Source organism: Panthera leo, chromosome D2, assembly GCF_018350215.1.
Source record: "Panthera leo isolate Ple1 chromosome D2, P.leo_Ple1_pat1.1, whole genome shotgun sequence".
In the NCBI taxonomy this organism is placed as follows: Eukaryota; Metazoa; Chordata; class Mammalia; order Carnivora; family Felidae; genus Panthera; species Panthera leo.
The window spans coordinates 12,819,258-12,844,538 of record NC_056689.1 but is presented as its reverse complement, the minus strand read 5'-3'; the positions used below and the strand labels follow the sequence as shown (position 1 = coordinate 12,844,538).

The following is a 25,281-nucleotide window of genomic DNA, read 5'->3' as shown; positions in this document are numbered from 1 at the left end:
GTTTGCAGCTTTTAGTAAAAAGGCTGACATGAATATTCTTATACGAGTCTTTTTATGGACATATGTTTTAATTTCTCTTAGGTAAATATCTAAAAATGAAATTTTAGGGTCACAGGTTAAATGTATGTTTAATTTTATAAGAAACTGCTGAACAGCTCTTTAAAATGGTTGTACCATTTAAACTCTCCATCTATCACTCTTTAAGTGTTAGAATTTATAGACTGAAATTCTTTTAAGTATGTCAATTTTGATCATTCCAAATGATCAACACATTTTTAAAAATTTTAACTTACTGCAAGTATTTTTGGAAATATACTACATATACTATTGTTTGAGCTACTCCATTTAGATGTTTCATGGATAATATAATGCTTTTAAAAAGAGAACACAAAGAAAACATTTGAAGATTTAGTAACAAACCACAAAGCATCTTTTAAGAGCTTAGATACAGAATTTCTTAATTTAAGCACTGGAATAAGGAATGGGAAGGAAACGGGGAGGTCAGTCTAAGTTTGGCATAGAGTAGCTGAAGAAAGATCTCAGGTGATACTTGTTTGGTAAGAAAACCATATTTAGGCATGAAAATAGTTTAATGTCAGTTCTTGTTTTGAACAATTTTATATTTCACTACTACGGTTTTTTTTAATGTTTATTTATTTTTTGAGAGACAGAGAGAGAGAGACAGAGAGAGAGACAGAACATGAGCAGGGGAGGGGAAGAGAGAGGGAGACACAGAATCCTAAGCAGGCTCCAGGCTCTGAGCTGTCAGCACAGAGCCCAACACGGGTCACAGCCCACGAGATCATGACCTGAGCAGAAGTCGGACGCTCAACCAACTGAGCCACCCTGGCGCCCCTATTTCACCGCTAGTTTTTACTTACGAAGTACTGAGATAACTTACTTGCAGGGATGGACTAAGACAGTCTCGCAGTATTTCCTGATGATTTGGTTCACGAACTATTTCGAAAATTTGCTTTCTCTCTTGAGAAGAGTGGGCTGGTGACACAATATGGACCAGGAGTCGGCCAAGTTGCATTCTGAAGGTTTCCTTACAAGACCATAAGATTTTAGTCCACTGCTGCTTGGAACCACTGGTTTTACTTGAACCCTTCAAGCAAAACAAGAATGCATTAGGATCAGACTTCCTAAGCAATAATATACTAACCTCTCAGAGCCCTAAAGAAGATCATGGGACATGTTTTTTTGTAGATGTTTTTTTCAGTAGTCAAAATTAGGATGACACATACATCCCTACAAACGGGTGGTTATACTAACATTTATAACAGCAGTGCTCAAAACAGCCAAGAGGTGGAAACAATCCAAATGCCCACCGATGGATGAATGGATAAACAAAACGTAATATAGACATAAAATGAATATTATTAAGCCTTAAAAAGGAATGAAATTCTGACACATGCGTCAACATGAACTTGAAAATACCACGCTCAATGAAATAGCCACACACAAAAGGACAAATATTGTCTGAAATATTGTAACTTATATGAGGTGTCTAGAAAGTTAAATTCATAGAAACAGAAAATTTAACAGTCGTTATCAGGGGCTGGGGGAGGGGTTATGAGGAGCTGTTGTTTAATGGGTACAGAGCAGTTTGGGATAATAAAAAAGTTTCGGAGATGGACAGTGGTAATAATTGCACAATAATGTGAATGCACTTAACACTAATGAATTATACCTTTAAGAATGGTTAAAATAGGAAATTTTATATCACTTGTATTTTTTTTAAAAAAGAGAGAGATGGATTAAGAAGCTAAAGTCATTTAAATTACCTAGGGCTTAGACGTTAAAAAAAAAAAAAAAGAACCATCAAAAGAACAATAGATTGACTGATTTTACAATATGAAAGAGAAAGATTCATTATAAAGAATATTAAAATACTGAGCAAAACGGTCGCAAACTGACAACTACATATAAACTGAGCATCAATATGACCATCAATGTTCCTTGACAAATAACCAGACAAGCTGCTTCAACGGTGGCCCACTGGAGGCTAACCTGATCCTGATCAAATCTCCTCTATCTGGTTTAAAACTGGAATCAGTACATTTCAGAGTTTATTCTGAGTTTTGGAGCTGGCTCTCCAATTACCCCCAGTCCTGAGGGCCCCGGGTAAATCATTTGGTTCTAAATAAAACCTGCAGACACCCCAATCTAGCTTAGATTTAGAGACTGGCAGAATCATGATTTATGAGTTCCGCTAGAATAAGATTGGCTTTCGGTATCTCTAAAGGGTACAGACTGATTTTTCCCCTGGGGTCGAGCGTATGTAGCCCACAGAAACCTAAGCGTGTCAGTGATGAATGGAGCCTGATACTTGTTAGCATCCTCTATACAATTGTGAAGGTGTCAGATATGTGTAAGCCAAGACCTAACCTTCCTAGTAATTCATAATAATAATAATAATAATTCAAGAGTAAGCAGACACATAAAACAGCTACTCCTTTTGTGTAAATGAACACGTCCCATGCAATTAATTTACTTACAATAGACACTTTGAATCCTTCTACCAGGTATGTGAATATCTCCTTCTGAAATGGATTGAAAATGGAAGGCTGTTCCTGATGAACATTTTCTTCAGAAATTTCAGTCTGGGAAACTGAGGTCTTGCTTTGAGTCGCATTTTCTGGAGTACTCAAAATGTCAACAATGTCTGGATTAAACTCTTTGAATTAAAGGAAAAATAAAAAGTTAGATAACTAGCCATTACAAACGGTAAAAATATTCTATGGAATCACCAATTCCATTGTCACTATATAAATGTGCAGCGAGTGTATTAGACGTAGAAGATACAATATTCTAGAGAAAGTAAATTCATCAAAAACAATGTAGAAATTTAAACCTACGTAAGTCATACAATTCTGAACTAAATATTTACTTTACTAACGAAGATGATTTAAACTGTGAAATTATTAAAGCTCCGAGGTTCTTGTACAAACCAAACATAATGACCACGTGATATTTACATTAGTTGGATGTGCAGAGCCATTTCAGTGCATGTGCTATACCATTAAATCTGCGCATGTGATAAAAATGGTACAATTTCAGAGTTTAGCCTGGGATCCGGTTGCCCCAAGTACAAATTGGAAAAGTTAAGAAGAAGAGCCTTATTTGTATGTATTATGCTTTTCTAGTGATGAACAATTACTATGTTCTTCTTCCTGTTTTCTTGGGGTTACTTGAACATTTTTTTTGAATTCCATTTTGACTTATCGATAGTGCTTTTGAGGGTATCTCTCTGCATGGCTTTTTAGTGGTTACTGTAGGTATTCTGTTTTATAAGTAAATACATAAATCAGTAGCCCCTAGAAAAAAAATGCAAATTGAAACCACAATGTGGTATCACTAGACATCTATCAGAATAGCGAAAATTAAAAATTGTGACAATTCCAAATACTGGTTAAGGGTGTGAAGAAAAATGCATCACTCATACATTGCCGGTGGGAGTGTAAAATTTGACAGTCATTCTGAAACATTTGGCAGCTTCTTAACAAAAACACAGCACACAACTTCCCTTATTGCAGGAGAACGGAGACTTACACTCACACAAGAACCTGCATGTAACTGTTTCTAGCAGCTGGCTTTATTTGTGGTAACTAAAAACTGGAAAGCAGCCCTGATGGTCTTTCAAAAGGTGAATGGCTAGGCAAACTCCAGTACGTCTGTACTGTGGAAAACTACTCAGCAAAACAAAGAAGCAACAAACTGCTGATATGTGCAGAAGCCGGGATGACTCTCCAGAGAATCACGCTAAGTGAAAATAGCCAGTCCTAAAAGGCCACATACTGGATGATTCTATTTATGTAAAATTCTTGAAATGATAAAAAATAAATGGAATTAGAGATTAGAGGTTGCCAGGGACTAAGGAAGGGGTAGAGGTGGGAGCAAAGCGGGTGTGGCTATTAAAAAAGCGACAGGGGTGCTGGGTGGCTCAGTAGGTTAAGCATCGAATTCTTGGTTTCTGCTCAGGTCATGATCTTGTGGTTCTTGCTCTTCTCATGGGTTTCAGCTCCACATCGGGCTGAGATTCTCTCTCTCTCTCTTTCTCTCTCTTTCTCTCTCTCTCTCTTCTCTCTCTCTCTCTCTCTCTGCCCCTCCCCTGCTCATGCTCTCCCTCCCTCCCTCCCTCCCTCTCAAAATAAATAAACAAACTTCAAAAAACCCCCACAAAACAAAAGGCAACAGAAGCACTCGCATGTGACAGAAACGTTCACCTTCTTGACTGTATAAATGTCTGTATCCTGGTCATGATGCTCAACTCTAATTTGGCAGAACCCACTGGGGGAACTGGAGAAACGGGATATGGGATCTCTCTGCAATATTTTTAATAATGGTATGTGAATCTACCATTATCTCAAAGAAAAGTTACAAAAATATATTGGAGGTGCTGTCCTGTTTTAAACTCAATGGTCACTCTAGGCCTGCATTTAACACATTAAGAAGTAGACTTTTATTCAAGACTATTAGTTCCAAATAAATTCTTTAAAAAATTTTGTTTAAAGTTTATTTATTTTTGAGAGAGAGAGAGATCAGAGAGAGAGAGAGAGAGAGAGAGAGAGAGAGACACTGAGCACGAGTAGGGGAGGGGCAGAGAGGGAGACACCGAATCCAAAACAGGCTCCAGGCTCTGAGCTGTCAGCACAGAGCCTGATGCAGGTCTTGAACCCATGAACCGCAAGATCATGACCTGAGCTGAAGTCGGATGCTTAACCAACTGAGCCACCCGGGCACCCTGCAAATGCATTCTTTTAATAGTGTAAATGTTACGAATGAAAAAATGAATGCTGTTGACAATTTTGAGACCTCATCAGTTTCCTCTTAAATTATTTCCCTTTTAAGTGCATATGTGAGCAAGCACATATTCATCCTCTAGTCCCACCTTGATAAATAATCCTGTTAACTGCTAAAATGGTGAGCCTCTGTAGTCTCTGAGCAAGCTCTGTCTCAGATGCCTGCACGGGGTTCTCCTGGCTCATTCTCCGTTGCATCATCACATGCAGTTCATCGCTTGCCACTGAGCGCATTTTCATCAGGAGAGAGTCAGTCTGAGCAAGGGGAAATTTTCGAGCACCTTCAAGTATATAAATTAAAAACATCAAATGCCAGAGTTAACAGGGATCAAGGAAATTATTTTTGCTGCAACGTTTTGATTAGTGGACCATGAAATAAATCTTCACTAATACAAAGGAAAGAGCATGATTCAGAGAAAGTGACGTTTCTCCCTCGTTAAAGAAATGCAACAGTACTTCTGATTTCAAAGTCCAAATCAGAATATTGAAGCTAGGGACATAGCTTAGTGGGATGGACATCGTTTGGCAAAGTTTGAGTTTTCTGAAAAACACAAAAGAGTTAGAAGGGTATATGTAGGAAGTTCAGAATGTTCCGACAAAACATTTTCAAATACTGTTGCACTTCCTTGTATTCCAAAATAATCAATAGGTTTTTAAAGCACATCGTGTTTCAGTAAGAACATTACTATTTCCAGATAATTCCCATTGTTGAATTTTATAAAGTAGTTTTGAAAAGCATATATAAGTGAGATAGTGGAAAGCAGTCCAATGAAAGTGAAGAGATCGGAAAGGTGAGTGTAATTCCAGTGCTTTGCTATTGAAATGATTTGGTGCATATGCATCATTTGGAATTTAATCCTACAAAAGCGTTCCCTGAGCAGTATCTCCTCAGATTGAGCAGTTAGGAATGTCATTCCTGCATCATCACTGCACCTGCTCCGAAAGGTACCACACAGGTAGTGGATCCAGGATATGGGGAGAACGAATCTTGATTTAACGGACTGAAGGGGAAAGGCATCGGAAGTTGACCATAGGAACCAAAATGACGTCTTGGTCGGTGAGGAATAATGGAACCCTTCATTGGAATTGAACCTTTGTTTTAAATGATAAAAACATGTATCAATTTCCATAAATAGCTTCCATACACATTACTTACATATGACTAAATTATGATAGGTTTTAACGACTCCTCCTGTAAGATATTTAAATATTTTAATAGCACTTTAGATTGTCCAGTATCTCAGGTACTCAGTATTTATCACTTAATACATGTTGGTGGGTGGGGTTGCATTTGAGACAAAAACAAAGCAAATAAAAAATATTCATATCCAGGATATATTCAAGAGTAATACTGTCAGACTACGTCTTCAGTTTAAGTAGATTCTTCCTGATGTCTACATCTCTGGCAGCTTTCATGCTGTCTAAGCAGCAGATAATCCTAATTCAGAGGCAGAGCAATATACTGAGTAAGAAAATGTGAGGTCTTCACAACTACACACTTGAAAAAGAGGGAGGGCATTTCAGCACCGAGCTGGGGTAGCCTCAAATATACTTCTTTCAAAGCCTCAGTTCCCTCATATGTTAAGATGTAGATTAGAAAGTAAAATAGAGCTCATCTCAAAGGTAGATATTTGTCACTATCTGATATTTTATTAAACGTATTTGTTTACAGGTTTATTGACCATTTTCTACAGTAAAATGTAAGTTCCATGAAAGCAGATAAAATAATACCTGACATGTGGATGGTGCCCAATAAATATTTGATGGTTGAATGAATGGATAAAGAAGGTTGTTCTATGGATTAAATAGTAAATAAAATAATGGATGTAAAACACAATGCCGATCTCATACAAAGCATCAAAAGTTGTTAATGGTTGGTATTGTTACTGATGGCTGAAATATAAAGGAAATTCATTTGTATGTGGATCATAATAACACAATGTATATATTTATATTTATTTCTGACAGTTTATATGTATGTATAGCACTTTAAATAATACCCTAATGCTTATTTCTACCTTCACGAAATAAGGTGATGCGTAAAGTTTCTCATAGTGATAAGCAGACAAGTGGGAAAAAAACATATAAAAGAACGTACATTGCTATGCTGTTTGTAATAGCAAAAACAAGTAAAAAGTAAAGTAAAGGGATCAAGGGATTAAACAGTAAAGTAACACAAAGTTGTTAATAAACACAAAGTTATTTAAACACAAAGTTGTTTAATAAAAAGTAAAGGGATCAAAGGGATTACTGTAAGACAAGTAAAAAAAAAGAGAAACTTTTGGTTTATTGATAAAGATTAGGAAACAATTGATGGCAAATCAATATAATAGATTATTATGTGTTCATTAAACATAAAGAGTATTTTTATTATATGGGAAGATGTCTATAAACACATTAATTAGAAACAGAAGGTAGAGTCCGATACCATTTAGTGACATCTCTCTCTCTCATCTATACCAAAAAAAGATACAAAGGCTAAGGAATTTGAGATCTGTTAACTGGGTAGTTGGAACCATTGAGGCTGTTGAGCAAGATAATGGCACACGAGCCAGGCTGTAGAAAGATTAATCCGGCAATCAAAGAGTATCTAAGAGTATGAGAACTTAAAGTCTACATATGACGAAATGCTGCTGAAGAAGCTTCGGTCCCATGCCGTGGATATCCTGGCGCTGACAGTCTGAGGAGACCTGTCGATGACCAGCGCAGGGGGTGTGTGGCCAGAACAAGCCGCAGCTGCCGGCTGTCCCCACGAGCCCTGCTGGAGGTGGGGGGGTGGCCGTGGGGCTGGGGTGTCACATTCTCAGCAGTGTGCAGTAAATGCTAAGTGAGTCTATTTAGGAAAAAACCATCTCCCCAAAACATTGACCACTAATGAGAACAGCTTGCTTCAAATCTTGGAAGGAAGGAACAGCTTATTATATCTCAATGATGGACATGACGGCAGTATAAATCCTTCTTAGTAACTTAGCATCGTGAGCGGATAGCCCTAAATAGGCTGTTATAACCATGCTGCTCCAAGGCACAGGAGCTCTGGTATCTTGCAGCTTTTGTACCTACGGCGTACAAAGCCAATACCCTTTTGACTGAGAATGAAGAAATAAAACACAGTCTTTCCCAAATATCTGCGTAGAACAGTGCGGAAGGAATTACAAAGCAACAGCATAACACATATAAAGTGGTATTTTTCAACTGGATTCAGAGACAGGATTTAAATAAGGGCCGTAGTCAAACCAGGAAGAATTGGTGGGAGAAACCCACAAGGGATGGTCCTAGAAACACGACAGGGCTGGAATGAGCGGATGTGCTGTAGGACACGGAGGGAGGAGTGTGGGTGCTCCTGTTCCAGCAGGAACTTATTCCAGTGCTTCTATAAAGTACAGGAACTGGTCTGGTGCACTTTTAAGGTCTTTTTTTTTTTAATCAAGCTCGAACTCTGTAGGGCTCTACAAACCTCATGCGGCTTACAGCAACTGCATTTACTCAGATACAGCGACAAATTTAAGCTCAGGATAAGAGACCAGAGGAGTCAGGAAAAAAAGGAGAGTAAGGTTTAAAGAAAGGACTAAAAGTCCGTCATGCACTTTAACAGGACTCACACAGACAAAAAATAAAAAAGGACAGGCTTGGAGTTCCGCAGGGCTCTGAGGCTCAAGGTGATAAAAATTCTGGTATCAAAAGAGAGAGATGACAGACTGTTAGAGAAATCACAGAACAAAGAGAGAACAGCAAGAGCGCTGCTGTGGCAGCCCTGGCGTGAGCGGATCAAAAACGAAACCACAGATCTAGGTACAAAAGCGCAGAAGAAATGGACATGGGAATGAGAAACGTCGGCAGGAAAGAAACGGCTCCTGTGACTCAACGATACTGGCAACAGAGCATTTTCCTGTATCAAAGGGGGGTGAATTCCATCTCAGCAGTCACTGACTATCTAAGGAACCCTGCAACGAAAAGGTGGTTCGAAAGCCATCTTCTGGCATGTGGTCAGCTGAGCATGACTGCTAGACTTGGTGAAAGGCAGAATGCTACCTAGACAAGAGAGGAGGTCAGTTCAAGAGGAGAGGCTGAGTTCAGATGTCACATTAAAGAAGGATGTACAGGGGCAATAAAGTTGTGTGGCTGTCTTAGAAGTTTTAGTTACATAGCTTATATTTAGCATAATCTAAACATACTACTGCAAAAAAATGTATATTTAATAGCTTTTCTCTACAAATGAGTTTTTCACATGGTTGTAAAATTTCGCATAGCACTGAACAAAACAAAGTTGTTTAATACAGGTAGAAGAAAGATTTGGATTTAATTTAAAAAAGTTTTTTTAATGTTTACTTTTGAGAGAGTGAGAGAGACAGAGTGTGAGTGGGGGAGGGGAAGAGAGAGAGGGAGACACAGAATCCGAAGCAGTATCCAGGCTCTGAGCTGTCAGCACAGAGCCTGACGTGGGGCTCAAACCCACAAACTGCGAGATTATGACCTGCACCAAAGTCAGACACTCAACCTACTGAGCCACCCAGGCTCCCCTGATTTCGATTTAATTTAAAGGCCCTTAAGATTGTAAGGGTGATTAAACTTCAAACAAATTACCAACTACTCTGGGGATACGCGTGTGCGTTTGTGTGTGTATATACATGCTGTATATCCATATCCATCCATATATATGTATGTGTATACGTGCATGTGTGTATAGATCCTATGTGTGCGTGGGGAGGTGTTTATACTGTCTTTCCGGATTGTGTGCATAAATGTCACAGAAGATTTTGCAGGAAAAATAAGGAAGGCTAACGATATTGACACTTGCCGATATGTGCTAAATCACAGCAAGTCCTGATGTCACATGCACTCTACCCACACCTGAGCCACCGTCTTCTCCTGTCTGGACCGCTGCAGTAGCCTCCTACCTGGACCCCTACATTTCTTGCTCTCCGCTAACCCACTCTCTACACACAAGCCAGAGCGGTCTTTACAAAATGGAAACCTGCTTATGTTAGAACTCCCCCTTAGGATAAGATCGTTAACGCGGCCTATATGATTATCTATGCACTGGCGAGTGCCATCCTATACAGCCCCATCTGGCATCGCTCTCCTAAATCTCTCCAGAGTATTCCACTCTGGCTAAATGACTTTATTTCAATTCCCTGAAGCTTAGCCTTTTCCTGCTGTGCAACATTCCTTCTGCCTGGAAAACTCTTTCTCTGACTCTCTACCTTGCTAGCTCCTTTCTCTCACCCTTTACATCTACACTGAAATCTCACTTCCTCAGATACTTCCCTAACTCCTGATGTAAACCACGTTGCCTATTAGAGTCTCTACTCTGATCCTCTACATTTCTCTACTATTTTGTAATCTCTACAAGTGCAGAATCTGTGTCTGCTTCTAATCATCACTGTATCTTCAACATTTACACAGTGCTTGGCACACAGTAGTTGCTCAAGAGATAACTGAACAAGAACAGCACTGAAAGAAATCAGTAGAATGGTTTTTCCAGGGAGGAAACCTTTCTCAAATTTTGTAGTTTAACTTTTTAAACTAAAAGATATTTTAAAAGTGTGAATGGCATCAGAGTACAGGAAAGTCATGCCACCCTCAATTTATAATTATTAAAATATTATTTCAGTACTCACCAGCGATGCTCTTCCGCGGTTGAAATATTGCATGATGAGGAGGAGAGGGTAACCGGAATGTATCTATAAGGTTTTCAGAGTCATGATTTGCTGTGGTCCTTATAAATTCCATAGCAGCTTGGAGAACTCTAAACTGCAGTGCAACAGCCATACCTGAAAACAGAAGACACTAGAATGTTTTCAAGCTATGTGGATGTTAATTTTTTACACTGAGTTGCTTTTTATTTTCATGCAACATCTAAACTGCCAGTAATGTTTTATTAGACATAGATTTTAAATTTTTGATCGATATAGGTTCCTGATAGTAGTAAACATTTTTAAACTGCCTTTAAAAGAAATTTTAAAGCAAATTTCCAAATGATCACTATAAAAAAAAATTCAATGGAAAAAAACTAGCTCACAAATTTATTTCCTCTTACATCGTTGTCTTAAAGAACAGGCTTTTAAATATATAAGGCAAAACTGAACCAGAAATTGTCACATTTCGTAGTTAATATTTGCCATTAAAGAAAACTAAAGAGGATTTTTATTCAACATAAACCTTTTAGTTCTACTTGGTAAAAAAAAAAAATCAAACTTTTTTTAATGATGTATTGCCAGCTACTGATCATATGAACATATCGTTTGTTTAATTTTTGCCACCTAAAAGACTTCTTTTTAAAGCTGATAGATATTATCATAAAATGAAGGATGAACCTTCAGTAAAATAGCTTCCACAAGAAAGAGATTTGGTTCAAATGACATTTTTGGCTCCTCTATAATCCCAACCTCGGAAATCCATAAAAACAAAATCTTACTTTGTGTCCTCTTGTTTTTGCTATTTTGAAGATAGCCAAGCAGTACGATGAGGTCTTCGATGACTCTAAAATACTGGGGGCTTGAGGAACTGCAGGCATGAATGGTCACTGCTACGAAAAGCTGTTGTATATCACAAGCAAGCAATTTGTATTCATTCAGAGGAATGCTAAAGAAAAAGAACAGAAAACTTAAGGCAAAGAGAACTGGTTTAAATTCTTGTTCTTCCGGCATTTGCTCACCCATTCAGTATTTATTCATGCCTACTGGATGGTGGGGAGTTTGAATTGCATGCTAGAAACAGAAATGAGAAAACATGCTTTGACTCCTGTCAAAAAGTCTATTGTCTTTTCTTTTTAAATGTTTGTTTATTTATTTATTTTTGTGTGTGACAGAGAGAGAGAGAGAGAGAGAGAGCGTGAGTGACAGGCAGGCACTGAGAGAGAGAGGGAGACACAGAATCCGAAGCAGACTCCAGGCTCCGAGCCGTCAGCAGAGAGCTCGACGCAGGGCCCGAACCCACGAACCGTGAGATCGTGGCCTGAGCCGAAGTCGGATGCTCAACCGACTGAGCCACCTAGGTGCCCTGAAAAAAGTCTACTGTCTTGAAGAAGACCAGACAAGGAAAGAGAGAACTATGAACAGTAAATGGTGGTAAGTGTAACAACAGGGATTGACACACTATACACCATGGGAACACATAGATCCCACATAGACCCCAGGAAAAGTGAAGATTTAGTAGGTGTGAACAGGAACGTTCTGAGATGGTTCCTCAGAGAAGGTGAATTTGAATGCATTACTTCATCTCTCTGAATCTCACACCAAGTTATAGTTATTTTAAGGATTAAAGGAGATAATAGATTTGAACATCTGTTAATCAGTTATAAATAATAAATATGAATTAGTTACTTCTGTCCCTCAATTAAAAAAAAATTTTTTTTAATGTTTATTTTTGAAGGAGAGACAGAGTGTGAGTCAGGGAGGGGCACAGAGAGAGGGAGACACAGAATCCGAAGCAGGCTCCAGGCTCTGAGCTGTCGGCACAGAGCCAGATGTGGGGCTTGAACTCACGAACTGTGAGATCATGACCTGAGCCGAAGTTGGAGGCTTAACCAACTGAGCCACCCAGGCGCCCCTGTGCCTCAATTTTTAACCTTGATAACCTTAGTATATGATAGTAAGCCTGAATACTTCTCACCATTTATTTTTTCCAAATCAAGCCAAGAGTTGGAAATGGTAACTGTTTGGGGTCAATTAATAGGGTAGCATGTAACGACATTCAGTAAGTACAAGTTATTAAAACAAAACAACAAACAACAACACACTACTTTCAGAAGCCCGTAGGCAACTCTTCCCAAGTGTTGTGTTATAACACATGCATTGTGTTATAATCAAGACTACGTATTTTGAGGAAATAAAATACTTTGTATTTCTTATATGCCCAGCACACAAATCCTGAACTGAATAGGTACCCCCCAAAAATTGAACGGAACTCAGTACAAGGAGTCTCTCTTGTACTCAGAGGGCCTCCCTGGCTTCTGCCTTCTCTTAAAGGTTACTGTCTGCCTTCTCTTAAAAATTATAGATAATATTTAATGCCTTAATGTACAGTAATGTGCTTCTGGAGATTTATATTTTAACATTACGCTAATAAAAATGGTATGCTGTACATCATAAATGCAGAAACCAAAGGCACAAAATCCAAGTAGAAATATAATCTCCTCACATATTTTTTAAGGCTGTTAATCAATTTGGTAGGCAGCCATTTGCCAATGTACTTCTGGAAATGAGAAATTAATTTATGGTAGTAGAAAGTAGGAGAGCATCACAGTTCAAAACATAAGTGTTTGAAGGGAGACAGGTTCAGTTTTAAACCCTGTGCTACCCACTAGCTATGTGATCTTCAACAAGGCTCTCTCTCTTTCTCTCTCTCTCCAGTCCTCAATTTCCTATTCCTTCTGGGGATAATAACTTTTATAAGACCATTGTGGAAGCGTGGTAAATCTATTTAAATACAGTTAAATTTATTCAACTTGCCTTCAGGTTCTAAACACCTAAAAGTAGGCCATATACACATCTTCCTTTTCAGTAAACTTGTTGAAAATGATAGAAAATATGCCCCCTCCAAATACAATTTAATTAATCCAATCTAATTAGTTTGGTAGGAAGGATATTCTTTGAAAGTGTTTTGAAAAATCGGATGCTTTAATGTAACCTATCACTAAAGTCTTTCCTTTCTAAAGTATTTGTCAGATGACACAGTTTTGTTTTTATTTTTGTTTTAGTTTTTTGAGAGAGAGACTGAGCGCAAATGGGGGAAGGGCAGGGTGGCGGGAAGACAGAGAATCTTAAGAGGCTCCACGCCCAGTGGGGAGTCAACACAGGGCTTGATTCCATGACCCTGGGATTATGACCCGAGCCCATATCGGATGCTTAATTGACAGGGCCACCCAGGCGCCCCTCAGATGATGAAGTTTTAAATAATGATTTAAAACTTACTTTTCTTCTAATCCATTCAGGGCTGCTACTGTATTACATAACACGTACAGTAGGCCATTATCCAATAACATATCTGCTACCTTAGAACAAGAATTTAATATTTGGAGAAGCAGTAGGAGAGCACTATGCAAGAGCATGTTGTCATATAGAGAGGTCTCTATTAGTCCCAGAACAGGAATGACAGACCACTTCTGAAACAGTCCCATGTTTTTCACATCTTCCAGATCAAATCTGCGAGAAAGAACACACAATTAAGAGCACGTTAGAAGCAATTAACCACTAAACAAGGAAAAAGGATTGCAGTGTGGGTCATTCTGTTAACTTGATTTTGAAGCTATAAAAAATAAACGTGGAGAGAAAGGAATCTCAACCTGTAAGATCACTGACCTCTCCAATAAAATACAAGCATTGCTAGAAGTCTGTCCCAAGTTTGTAAATATACAACATTCAAATGAAATATGATACAATTTCATGGTTTTTAAAATTTTTAAGCTTATTTACTTTGAGAGAGAGAGAGAGAGAGCAAGAGTGAGCGAGTGCGTGTGTAAGCGGGGGAGGAGCAGAGAAATAGGGAGAGAGAAAATCCCAAGCAGGTTCCGAGCCGTCAGCGCAGAGCCCAGTGTGGGGCTTGATCCCATGAACCGTGAGATCGTGACCTGAGCCGAAATCAAGAGCTAGATGCCTCACAATTTCATGGTTTTTAATTGACTTGCTTTAATTTGTCCACAGGCCCCTTATGTGTCCAAAAGAACCCTACTTCAGGGGTCTATATAACAAGTGCACAGGAAGTTATTGTTAATTGACTATTAATAAAACTATTAACAATAAACTAGCATACAATTACTAGCATAATCATGATAACATACAACATACATAATTTATATAATAATTATATACTATTCCATTAACATACAATAATAATGATGATGATGATGATGATAGTATCCGAGAGACAGTGAACTAGTAAAAAGAGTTCTGGTGAAAGGAACGAATCCTGAGTTCCTGTCCCGAGACTATTTGCCTCTGTGATGGAAGGAAATGTAAGCATTTTGTACCTTATTTTCCTTAACTGTCAAATACGTGTGGTGACATCTGCCCTACTTTCTTCTCAAAGCTCTTGTGACAATCAAATGAAATACTGCAGAATTGCTTTGACAGAGCTAAAAGCTGTATGCAGATGAAAGTACTGTTGTCATTACTGCAACCAGTAAACTCCTCAAGGTCTGAGTCAGTCTACTTAATAAGCAGAAGACACCTAATAACGAGGAGACACACATTTCTCACTGCTTGAGCACAGACGGGGATAACAGTTGCGCTTCGTGGCCCAACCAGGAATTCCAGGTGAGGGATGACTCTTCTCCCAGATGACCCGGAGGCTGAGGGACGGGGGAAGCCTCTCTAAGGATCAGTCGTGTGATCTACTGCTGGGACAATCAGTCGTGTGATCTACTGCTGGGACAATGGGAGCCACCTTCTTTTCAGTTACCCTCCTCGTGTTAACACTACATGTCAAATCCTAAACGATCACCTGCTTTCCTTTGATGAAGCACTGGTTTCTAGTTTGTAACTAGTGAATGAAATACAAAGGCAGCAGTTAGAAACAATACCACGTGGAAAATAATAAACTGATTCACCTGGAAGTACTTTTAGAGGATTTTTTCTAAAAATGACCAAATAACTTTGTTAAGGGTCCGCTTAACAAATTTTTAAGACAAAAGATCCCCAATGACGGTGGAGGGAAGAAGCCACTTACTCTTCATCAAGGCCAATACGTCGACCAAAGAACATTTCAATGAAGCATTCTAACAATTCCTGAGTTCCCCGGTGAAGATACAACTGGTTGGCTAGCAAGGAGAAGCCACGGTTCTTTAGGAATTTATCTTTTTGTTCCTTAGAAGCTCTATTAAAATATGCATCTAATAGCTAAGAAAAAAAAATTAAGACAATTTACATAATGCACTAAAATTTTATATAATGTACACAGATCAGACAATACTTGTAAGTTGTTATTTAATTTCATATGTATAGAGCACAGAAAGCTAAAAAACAATGCCACCTCCATAGCAAACCAAAAATAATCTTTGTTTCTGACTAGTTTGGAGTGCTCACGCTGACTTTATCTTGGAGACCTTAATACTTTCGTTATGGGGAAACTAACTTTTTAGTTGAGCATTGACACCTGGTAGATTGGTAACCTTAGTCGAGTAGAAGTACAAAAGCTGTGCTTTATTCTGAAGGAAACAAATCGGCGAGCCCTGCACTATCCTCTCTCTCCACACGTGTGTGTGTGCGTGCACGTATGTATCTCCCCTAGACTTCGACTTCCAGACTTCCGGATGGATTCCATCCTGAGCACAGAGCCCTATCTCCACCCTTCCCTAGCATCTTAAATGCAACATGTGTAAAACTCAATTACTTATTTTCTTTCCACACTCATGTCTTTCGTGGTTCCCGTCTGAGAGCACACAGCAGTGCCACGCTCCTAGACTTCACGGCTAATTTTATCGGTGGCTCCTCCGGTCCTGATTCCTTACGTGTGATCACTCATTCCGGCGAATGCCTCTCAAATCTGGGTGTGCTCTGACTTGCCGCTTGCCCGAATCAGGAACTCATCATTCTCCCCTGGACTACGGTGCAAGCCTGCTAAACAGAACACTTCCACGTCTCTCTCCCCTGCGATCACTCCCTCACAGTGGTGACAGACTGACTGTTCTTCCCCAAACACACATCTGTTTGCTGCCCTACTTAAAAAGCTTTCTGAGTTTATAGCACAATACAAGATACACTTTTTGTACGGATCCTTCTCTGGTTCCCCCCATCACAATTAACTGCTTTTCCCACGCTCCCATTCTTCTGTATTAATATTCCGTTGAAGCACTCATCACCAGAAGTCCTTACGTTTTACTTAGTGGGGTCTATGTCTCTCTCCCTCACTGGACTATAAGCTCGTTGAATGCGGGGCTTCTATCATTCCACCTTGTATCCACTTAGCAACTAGCCCAGTGTTTTGTACCTGGGATGGAAGCTCAAAAAATACTGGGTTGAATTGCAAGTGATTAAAAAACATCCTACATCAGACGAACTAAAGAAAATGAGAATCGTTACAAGACCCTTACAATATTGGCCTGTTTTCTAACGGAAAGCATTCATATGAAACGCTTATTCATTCGACACTACGCTTAGTCCCTAGTATGTACTAGACACAAGCTGCCCGCCCTCATGGAGCGGAGACTCCAGTGTGGGAGACTGAAAGATCAAGCACACAGGTCAACTAAAAAGATAATTACAAGACAAAACGAGGATGCTATGATAGGATAAATGAGGAGTAGGGTGCTAGAGGGAAGCTGTTCGGAAAGGTGATCAGGTCTCCGTAAAGGTGACACCTGAGCTAAAACCTGAAGTAGATGTTTAAGATTTGATACTACACTGCAGGGAAGGTTTCCAATGAACTACGTGTTCCTTATAATTGGTAGACTTAAAAAACATATTGATATGAATCAATATATGGAGGAGAGCTTAAAATTGCATGATAATTCATATAAAAATACGAGAAAGAAGGAACCAACTACGGTTGACCCTTGAACAACATGAGGGTTAGAGGTGCCAGCCCCCCCCCCACAGTTGTAAATCTGCATATTACTTGACTCCCCCAAAACTTAACTACGAGTAGCTTACTGGTAACCCGAAGCCTTCCTGACAACAGAAACAGTTGAGTAACACACATCCTGTATGTTGTATGTATCCTATACTGTATTCTTACAATAAACTAAGCTAGAGAAAAGAAAGTGTTATTAAGAAAATCATAAGGAAGAAAAAATATATTTACAGTACCGTATTGTACTTATAAAAAAAAAGTCCGCATATAAGTGGACCCACGCAATTCAAAGCTGTGTTGTTCAAGGGTCAGCTGTGTATCAGTTCATTCTTCCTTAGACTAAAGTTTTAGGTCTACTTTAACAGATACATTCAAGTTTTAAATCAAACGTACATTTATTTTTCTGAATTAAAACAACGCATCTAGAACTGGCCCTTACTTTAATAACTCCTTGTTGTATAGCAGGTGATGGGTGGTTCACGAGGACTAAAAGCGTGTCTGCCTGGATGAGCTTGTCCATCACATCTGGAAGCATAACATCAGGCAGGATGAGAAGGACTCCACTGAGGAGCTCGTATAATCCACAGCAGATAGGTACCAGACAGTCTTCCGTTACGCTAAAACAGAGACCCCAGAAGTCTCGTGAACACAGTATCAGGAAGAAAAGCACACGGTGATTTCCTTAAGAACTGTGAGGAGCAGTAGTAATTTCAACATGTGAAACCAAAGGTCACACAGTTAAAAAAAAATGTTGACCTGTGACTAACAACCTTGCCATCACTTGTTACCATTTTATTTCTCACCGATCTACTTTAGGCACAGGGTCCACTAAACACCATTCTATTCCACAGCTATGACGTGCAAGAGGGTGGTGGTCACCAGCCGCTTGCGCAAGGGAAACTATCTAGAATGACATAAACAATTTGGCTCTTTGGTCACACTAGCCACGTTTCGAGGGCTCAACAGGCACACGTGGCTGGTGGCCCCTGTACTGCACAGCACAGGAGAAGCATCCCCACCACCGGGGAGACTCTTACCGGGTGTTGCCACTGGCTACTATAAATCTTATAGTTTCCCTGAGGAGTTTTTCTCTAAATGTAAACCACAAGGCACTTTTTCTTTAGGAGCCATTTATGGTTTAGCCTTTGGTAAAACATGGAATTCAATATTATTTAGTATTAGACTAAAGAGAAAGGTACCTTTCTGTTTGCTATGAATATACATGTTGTATATGAGAAGTGATGTAAGACATTTCCAGAAGGGTAGACATCCTTCAAAGAAGAGCGAAAGAAAAAGTGGAGGCGGGGGGAGCATGCGAAAGCAGTGAGTACCTGTGAGTACTTGCAGTGCGGCTGGAGTTCGGCTCGTAACTGAGAGAAAAGGCGAAGTTTTCCCAGTCATCCGGGTTCCTGTCAAGGAGACTCGGCCAGCGTCCAACGGCTGCGGATCCGTTGTGTGAAGGAAAAGCCAGCCCCAGGCTTGCGACAGTGCTGTGGCTCTGTTGGAATGAGGCCAGTCCCTTCAGGTGATCAGGGCGGCGTGGGTAGGACTCGTCATCTTCTGATTTGGGTTCTGCTCCCAACTCTTTGTGATCTACTCTGACCCCCAGAAATTCCAAGGTTCCTTTTGGGACACCATTGACAGAGGCGCGGGCAGAAAGGGCAGGTTCCGTTTCACACACAGTTTTTGCGGACTCACAGCTACTGATGAATGCATCCTCTTTGTCTTTCTTCAGTGTCCCGGAACTCACCAGAGAATTCAGTTTCTCTGCTTGGGAAGCAATGTAATCATCTGCAATATTTTGTAACGTGTCAATACTACAACCCAAACTTCCAGTCAGTTTTTGTGGTTGCATTTGAGGTGAAGCAGTAGGAAATGCTGGTAGGCTTCTAGAACGCAGAATGTTGGCGATCGTCCGTTGTGGGATAATCCTGGAGGAATTGTTTCCTGGAGAGAGTAGACAGAAAAACACTCGTTAAAAATCTACTAAGTGGGACCACTTGTGTCCTGCACTGTCAGTCACAACCACAGCAGTAACCCATTTATCTAGCGATGCTAAAGAATCCACACAGGTTAACGTTAACTACTGCTTAACATTCTTTTTAAAAAAAAATGTTTACTTATTTTTGAGAGAGAGAGAGCGTGTGCATGTGAGCAGGGGAGGGGCAGAAAGAGAGGGAGATAGAGGATCCGAAGCGGGCTCTGCATAGACAGCAGAAAGTCTGACGCGGGGCTTGAACTCACAAACTGTGAGATCAGGACCTGAGCTGAAGTCAGATGCTTAACCAAAGGAGCCCCATTACTGCTTAAAATTCTTAAGTGCCCCAACTATTTTTTCTTTTAACTACTTTTTATTAAAATCTCCCAAAAACGTGTGTCTTTTCCTGTCTCAACAAAATACAGTGTTGACTGAATGATGCAAAGTCATTAGGATTAATGGCTCTACTGTCGTGAAATTAAGTGAAACTTAATTTGCCTCAGGCTAGCAGTCACTAGGATGCAGTTTGATATGGTGTGAAAGTGTGGGCTTTGCTACAAGGTAGAACTGGATTCAAGTGATGGTTCTGTGAGTTAGGTGGTCTTTTAAGTACATCATTTAATTATTTGGGTATTTGTTTTTACAAATGTAAAAGGAGGGTTCAGAATATCTTCTTTGCAAGGCTGCTTTAAGGATTAAGTGAGATCATATTTGTGATGCTCCCAGCATAGTGTCTGGCATATAGCAGGTGCTCAATAAAGGGAGTAATACCCATGCTTGCTGTTATTACTACTAGACCAAATGGCCCTAGACCGTTTTGTCTCTCATCCATTTCCGTAGTCACTTCTTCATGAGAAGCAATGGCGCTTTGTCTTCCTGTGATAGCTGTCCAGTTTGCTGCTTCTAGTACTCCATGTCCAGGGAGACCAGAAAAATCACTGCCATTCTCAGTGCACGGTGGTAAAGCGAGTGCTGTTCAAGGTGTGGTTTGTGGGCTAGCAGCACGGAGATCAGCACTACCCGCGCGATTGTTAGAAATGCATACTCTTTAGGCTCACCCTAGATCTACTGAATCAGAATGCATGAAGGAGGGCCCAAAGATCTGTGTCTGAACAACTTCTCTGGTCATTTTTTTTTTTTTTTTCCATGCTAAAACTTGAGAAGCACTGATATAGAGTAAACAGGCACTGGGTGAACTGTTTTAGAGCACAGGCCTTTTGGCAATAATAGTTCTATAGCTCAGAAGTTTTTCCTAATTATTTCTACATTTTGGCTGGAGGGCTAAGGCTGCCAAAAGATTCTGTTCAAAGGATGTGGAAAAAATGGGGGCATGATTGTATTTGAAAATGTACATTTCCTATAAAATTCCAAATAAAACTAGTTAAAACACAGTCTTAAAATACTATAATAAAAGGGCATAAAATGTGCTAGCAAATAACTGAAACACTTTGGGAGAGAAACAAAACTGGAAATTAATAGCTATATATATATATATCCCGTCCTATCTATTCTTATCTCTACCTAACTTGCACTACTGATTAATTTATACTAAAGCCAAAGATAAGACAGGTTGGGCAGACAATAAGGGCAATGTCTCAGGCTAGAAGAGACCAGCTGTCAGAAAAGGAAAAGATATACAGCCGGTTGGCAACTAGGAAACACGTACCTACCTACTGTTTTCTCTATTAGAGATGAGGTAGTCTGTTAAGAGTGAATTAGGAAGACAGAAAAGTACAGTCTTAAAGATTTAAGCTTAAAGACTTGAATAGACTTGCTATGGAAAGAGAAGAGGCAATTGATTTTGAACTTACTGAAAAACTACAGGGCAGCATTAAAAGGCCAGCTATAGTTAGAGACCCTTGTAAAGACAGGGATTCTCTCTAGCCGCTTTCAGCAGTATGGGGATGGTTAGATGGAAGCAAGGCTGGGGTTTGTAGGTCAAGAATGCCAAAAGGCCAAGGGGACGAGGGAGCTGAAGACTGTGTCCAGGAAATGACTGGCTAATGAGATGTAGGCTGGATAGGGAAAATAGGCAGAAGGGAACACAGGATGGTGATAAAGAAACCAGAGAGGAGGTTATTGTCAGAGAGTGGGATCCTGGAGTTTCAGAGGTGGGAGGTGTTCTTGATGAAGTCCAAGACAGAGGCATGCATATGGTGGATGAAGGAGAAGGAAAGGTACCCAGGGTCAAGGGGCGAGAGGTTGGAGCACCGGATGGCCATCACGGGGCGAGTGAAATTGTCTAAAACGATGTTTAGGTAGAAGGGAGAGAGTAAGCCAAACAGTTTTTGAAGAAAATGGGAAAATAAATCAGAAGCTTAATGAAAGACGAATGACTATGATAAAAGGAAACAGAGAATTCCAGAACAAGACAGCACGAGCCTCATCTGTTTCCTAAGTTTTCTGCAGTATCTCTGGTTATATTGAGTGTGAGCCCTGATCCCAGAGAGTAGTGAAATGAATTCCTTACATATATTCTACAATTTTTAAGTCTAACCTTCCATTTATTTGGTCTGAATGTCAGTATATCATACTGTTACACATGCAAAATTTATTTACCTACAAATACTCAGAGCTAAACCACGAAGGGTTACACTTTCATTATTGTTATAGTTACCTTCAGGGGGCGAAGCAGTAAAACCAGATGGGCTTATTACCATAAATCCAGGACTAGTAACAGACTTTCCTCCACTGCTAGAATGTCTCAGGTACATGATTGACTGTACTTTCTCCTGAAAGATCTTGCCATCTGGAATCAAAACAAATTTTTGAAACAGTAAAATTTTTTTAAAGGATGAAACAAAAATACAACTTTAAAAGCAAATCGTTCAATATACATTTTTACAAAAAGACGTTCAAAGTGAAAAATATGGCATAGCTTATACTAACGCACATTTGACATGTAAGTACACGCTATAGTTCTTATTACGTGTAGATTTTTTGACTATTATTTGCCACATTAACTTTTATTTTCTTTGAATTCCAACTACACTTACAGTTACTTTTATATTTTAATAGCTAACTTTACTCCTTGAGGAAAGTGCTATCTCCTGCAGTTTTAAATATCCCCTTCAATGTCCAATATGACTCAAAATTGATACCTCCAGCTTAATCTTCCTTTCTGAGCTTCATACACATGAATTCAACTGCTCGATTTATTGAATGCACCACAAATGCAACAAATCTAAATCTGAATCCTCTTTCTGTCCTAAATTCAGTCCTCCTGTTTTGTTCTCTGGTTCATTTGGCAGAAGTACCCATTTCTCAAGTATAAGCCTGGAGTCCCCCTTGACCACTACCTTGTCTTTATCCACAGCAATTCAGTCCCCAGGTTCTACTTGATTCTGTTCTTGAACTCTCCTCGTCCCTATCATAATGCTATAATTCAGGCACTTAAGCCTCTCACCTGGAGTCCTGTTGTAGACTTCTAAATGGTATTCATGATGGACATCTGGTCACCCTTAAATACTCATAGCAATCAGAATTCCGTCAGATGTCAACTCCTGCCTAGAACCTTCCAGTGGCTCTCTGTTGCCTCCTTACCACTCTACATAAAGTCCAAGCTTCTGGTCTATGAGAATCTTCACAATCCAGACCCCTTACTCTAGACCCCCTGCCAGCCTTGTTTCTCCCATTACACTTCAGCAGCACTGATTTCTCACAGCTCCCAATCAAGCCATTTGCTTCGTCTGGAAATCCCTTCCCTTCAACTCCTACTCAACCTTTAAGACTCAGAGAAGACATCATCTCCTCCAGGAAACATCTCCTCACTATGCCCTACACTATGAGAAAACAAAATATTTATATCAATTTCCACACAATGTAACTAACTACTTGTTTATGGCTCTTTCCCCTCAACTAGCCTGGAAGCTTCCTATGGGACTGGACCATATCTTACTCATCTTTGCAACTACCCTGTTTCCAGAATCTTGACAGTGCTTTGCTCACTAAATTGTGTGCTGAACCTAACACAAAGTCACGTCGTTTAATTTCACTTGGATTTTTACTGCTGTTGAATCATTTTATTCATTTATTACATTCCTAAATGCCTGTTTTACCACCAGTTTCCATGCTAAACGTCCTATCTAGTTTTCTCATAGGTACGTTCTCACTTGCTTTCTTGCTGCATTACATTTTCCTGGTTCTTTTAAAACTCTGATTATTCCATCCTTCTCTTCTACTAATTACTCTTTTTTATCATTCTGTCCTTAGCTTCCTTCTTCCTTCTCTGTGTCTACACTTTCATTCAGTGCTGTCGTCTATTCTCAGGGCTTCAAACTCACTTCTATGTCGGTAGTTTATCTTTCCTGGATCTTATTGTAGTAATTTACTTACATCATATTTTTTTGCTCAAAACAAATAGACACAACAAAACAAAACCCTTCAGTCACCCCTAAATAGAATATAAGTTCAAATTCTTTGGCATTTCATTCAAGGACCCTTTTAATATGGCCTCACAGGGCAAAATAAATAAATGGTGGTCCCAAACTATATATATATATATATATATATATATATATATATATATATATATATATATATATATGTGTGTATGTATACACACACACACATTTATTTATTTTTGAGAGAGAGAGAGAGAGAGAGAGACAGAGAGAGAGAGAGAGAGAAAGTGTGAGTGGGGGAGGAGGAGAGAGAAGGAGACACAGAATCTGAAGCAAGCTCCAGGCTTTGAGCTGTCAGCACAGAGCCTGATACGGGGCTCAAACCCACGAACTATGAGATCATAACATGAGCCGAAGTCAGACACTTAACCGACTGAGGCACCTAGGCGCCCCCTGCCTTTTTTTCCCCCAAGCTATATTTATGGTATTATTTCTCACTAATCCTTTATAGATCCTGCATATTTAGGTAAAATTCATTATTCTTTATTTTCTCTATTTTTTCTCCCTTTAAGTCATTCTCTTCACCTGGAATGCTAATTCTCCAATATACCTGTCAAACTGTACCTAAATTTGTCAGTGTCCATGTCAGATATAGAATCTATTAAATCTTCTCTCTCCACAGCTGCGTGATGAAACCCTCACTCCTTTAAAATTGAATTAGTCCTTCTTTTGTATCTATTAGGTACTTACCATATATTGTTTTTTCTATAGTTATTTGAGTTATTTGTCTCCTCTCTCTTCTTGGCACTGAAGCTCTCTGAAGGCAGAGACCATGTCTGGTTCATTCCATGGCCTATGCCCTGTCCCAATCCCAGTGTGTAATTAGGGCAGTTCTAGCACATAGGAGCCATTTAATGAATATCAAACAAATGTGAATTGAGTGGGAATTAAAAGAACAAAAACGAAGATAGCCAAAATCTAATAAAAATGATTATACCTACCTATGTGTAAAGAAAAGTAGAAGTTTGTGGGGTTGTGACAAACGTAAGTATTAGTAGGAGGGTGAACTGCTAAAAGGAAATTGAAGATAATTGTCAATAATTCCAAATCTGGAGGAGATCCAAGGACTTCTGCTATAATTTTCACAAATGATCTACAAACCTCTCGGGGCATGGATGTAAGCTGCCCCTCTTTGTGTTCCTGAAAAAATAAAAATCAAACTGTCTTTAGATTTAAAGAGAACCGTTAACTAACATTTTTCATTTAAGCAAGACACTCCTTTTAAGACAGAATTGTGTTGTCTACTACTCTAATCTGACCAGATTTACCATTAAGCTGAGTTGCTACTTCCCAATTCAAGCAATCCTGTCGTTAAACATTCATAAAAATCGACGGCAACTTAATTCTAGCTCATTTATCTTAACCAACAAGACAAAGTTACATCAGGGCACTCACGAGCATGGCTCAGGAGCCAAACCGCCTCGCTTTGCACTCTGGCTTCTCCACTCACTAGCTATGTGATTTGGGGCATATTTAATATCTCCATGCCCCAGTTTCTTTCTCTATAATACGGGAAGGATTGTGTTACTTCACAGGGTTGTCATCAGGCCTAAATGACACAAAATTCTGAAGAGTGCCTCACATACAG

At 39.5% G+C, this 25,281-nt stretch overlaps 1 protein-coding gene across 7 annotated transcripts in view; it reads right to left on the bottom strand.

Moving 5' to 3' along the window:
- LYST (lysosomal trafficking regulator) overlaps positions 1-25,281 on the bottom strand; it is a 242,995-nt gene that overhangs the window by 67,450 nt on the left and 150,264 nt on the right. For all 7 annotated transcript variants that reach the window (XM_042909178.1, XM_042909177.1, XM_042909181.1 and 4 more), the window contains 11 exons: positions 24,635-24,833; positions 21,908-22,039; positions 18,644-19,259; positions 17,752-17,929; positions 15,471-15,640; positions 13,718-13,948; positions 11,221-11,387; positions 10,424-10,576; positions 4,895-5,086; positions 2,502-2,680; positions 902-1,108 (listed from right to left, as the gene is read on the bottom strand). In XM_042909178.1, the coding sequence (XP_042765112.1) occupies positions 902-1,108; positions 2,502-2,680; positions 4,895-5,086; positions 10,424-10,576; positions 11,221-11,387; positions 13,718-13,948; positions 15,471-15,640; positions 17,752-17,929; positions 18,644-19,259; positions 21,908-22,039; positions 24,635-24,833 (2,424 nt within the window). The remainder of the gene's footprint in view (positions 1-901; positions 1,109-2,501; positions 2,681-4,894; positions 5,087-10,423; positions 10,577-11,220; positions 11,388-13,717; positions 13,949-15,470; positions 15,641-17,751; positions 17,930-18,643; positions 19,260-21,907; positions 22,040-24,634; positions 24,834-25,281) is intronic.